This window comes from Sardina pilchardus, chromosome 12 (genome assembly GCF_963854185.1).
Source record: "Sardina pilchardus chromosome 12, fSarPil1.1, whole genome shotgun sequence".
In the NCBI taxonomy this organism is placed as follows: domain Eukaryota; kingdom Metazoa; phylum Chordata; class Actinopteri; order Clupeiformes; family Clupeidae; genus Sardina; species Sardina pilchardus.
In genome coordinates this window covers 26,107,731-26,109,377 of record NC_085005.1, presented here as the reverse complement: position 1 = coordinate 26,109,377, position 1,647 = coordinate 26,107,731, and the positions used below count along the sequence as shown (strand labels likewise).

At 55.6% G+C, this 1,647-nt stretch overlaps 1 protein-coding gene across 1 annotated transcript in view; it reads left to right on the top strand.

The window, feature by feature from the left end:
- The first annotated feature begins 1,453 nt into the window (after positions 1-1,453).
- The window catches only part of pak5 (p21 protein (Cdc42/Rac)-activated kinase 5), a 65,657-nt gene continuing 65,463 nt past the window's right edge, over positions 1,454-1,647 (top strand). The window contains exon 1 of the mRNA XM_062550300.1: positions 1,454-1,634. Coding sequence (XP_062406284.1) covers positions 1,619-1,634 — 16 coding nt within the window. The 5' untranslated portion in view covers positions 1,454-1,618. The remainder of the gene's footprint in view (positions 1,635-1,647) is intronic.

The following is a 1,647-nucleotide window of genomic DNA, read 5'->3' as shown; positions in this document are numbered from 1 at the left end:
ATGCACAAGTGCTTGTGCACAGATGCATTTTGACACACAATGACTCACACATGCATGCACACACACACACACACACACACACACACACACAGACAGACACACACACACACACACACACACACACACACACACACACAGACACACGCACATACACACACGCACACACACAGACACACACACACACACACACACACACACACACACACACATACACACACACACACACATACACACACACACACACACATACACACACACACACACACACACACACATACACACACACACACACACACACACACACACATACACACATGCACACACACACACACACACAGACACACACACAGACACGCCCACAAACACACACGCACAAAGACACATGCACACTTGAGTTAGTGACAGTAGCAGCTGCCTCTCTCTCTTTCACAAGCTGTCTCTCACAGGCACGGCTTGTTTTCTCCACCCTCTCCTACTGAGAGAGAGAGAGAGAGAGAGAGAGAGAGAGAGAGAGGGAGAGAGAGAGACAGAGAGAGAGAGAGGGGGAGAAAATGAGAGTGAAGGACGGAGAGAGGAGGGACAGAAAGAGAAAGGGCTGGTGGGAGAGAGAGAGAGAGAGAGAGAGAGAGTATGAGTTTGTGTTACGTGTGTGCATGCTGTTGGGTTGTTTGTCAGAGACCGGATGTTGTGTGGAAATGCACACAGAAGGGTGAGTGTGTGTGTGTGTGTGTGTGTGTGTGTGTGTGTGTGTGTGCATTTAGAGATGGCACAGTGTTCCAGTTAGAGTGAGGAAGCAAAAACACTGACATTCATGCGTGCGCACACACACACACGCACACACACATACACTTCCTCTCCCTCTCACTCCCTCTGTCTTTCTCCCACACAAACTCTCTCTCTCACACACACACACACACACGCACACAAACACACACACACACACACGCACTAGAGCTAGAGGAATCACAGCAGCGTGAGAGTCTTGAGAGTGGAGCGGAGCAGTGATGAAGCAGGAAGTGGAGAGCGAGGAAGAGGGAGATGGTGTGTGTGTGTGAGGAAGAGCGAGTCGTCGCTGCCCTTGTTGTGCCCGTCCGTCCGTCCGTCCGTACGCTCGCTGGCTGAGCCCGGCTGCCCAGTCGCGCCCGTCTGCCGCTGCCCGTCCGCGGTTCTGCTGCCGTCGGCACTTTTCCGCCCGCCTGGCTCTCCGCTCGGCTCCGCGTGGCGTTATCGGACTCATCGCGCCGCATCACGGCTCACTTCCCCGGCAGGCCGACCCACCGACTGACTGAGCGGCTGGCTGGTATAACGGGGGGGCGCGACAAAACCCCCCCCCCCCACCTCCACCCGCCCCATCCCACCCCAGGAATGCGCTTTTGGGTGGCTACACCGCCCCTCCACCCTCCCCCACTCACCCCCCCCCCAACACCATCAGCCTCGTCTGTGCACGGTGACTGTCTACTGTGAATGCTCTCTCGGGCCCACAGAGAGAATGGCGTGATTGCCTCTCCTCCTCTCCTCTCCTCTCCTCTCCTCCTCTTCTCTCCTTTCCTCCTCTCCTCCTCTCCTCTTCTGTCCTCTCCTCCTCTCCTCCCACCCGGCGCATATCTCAGGTGGAGTTATGAATCTTATTCCAGGTAAGCCGTGAGC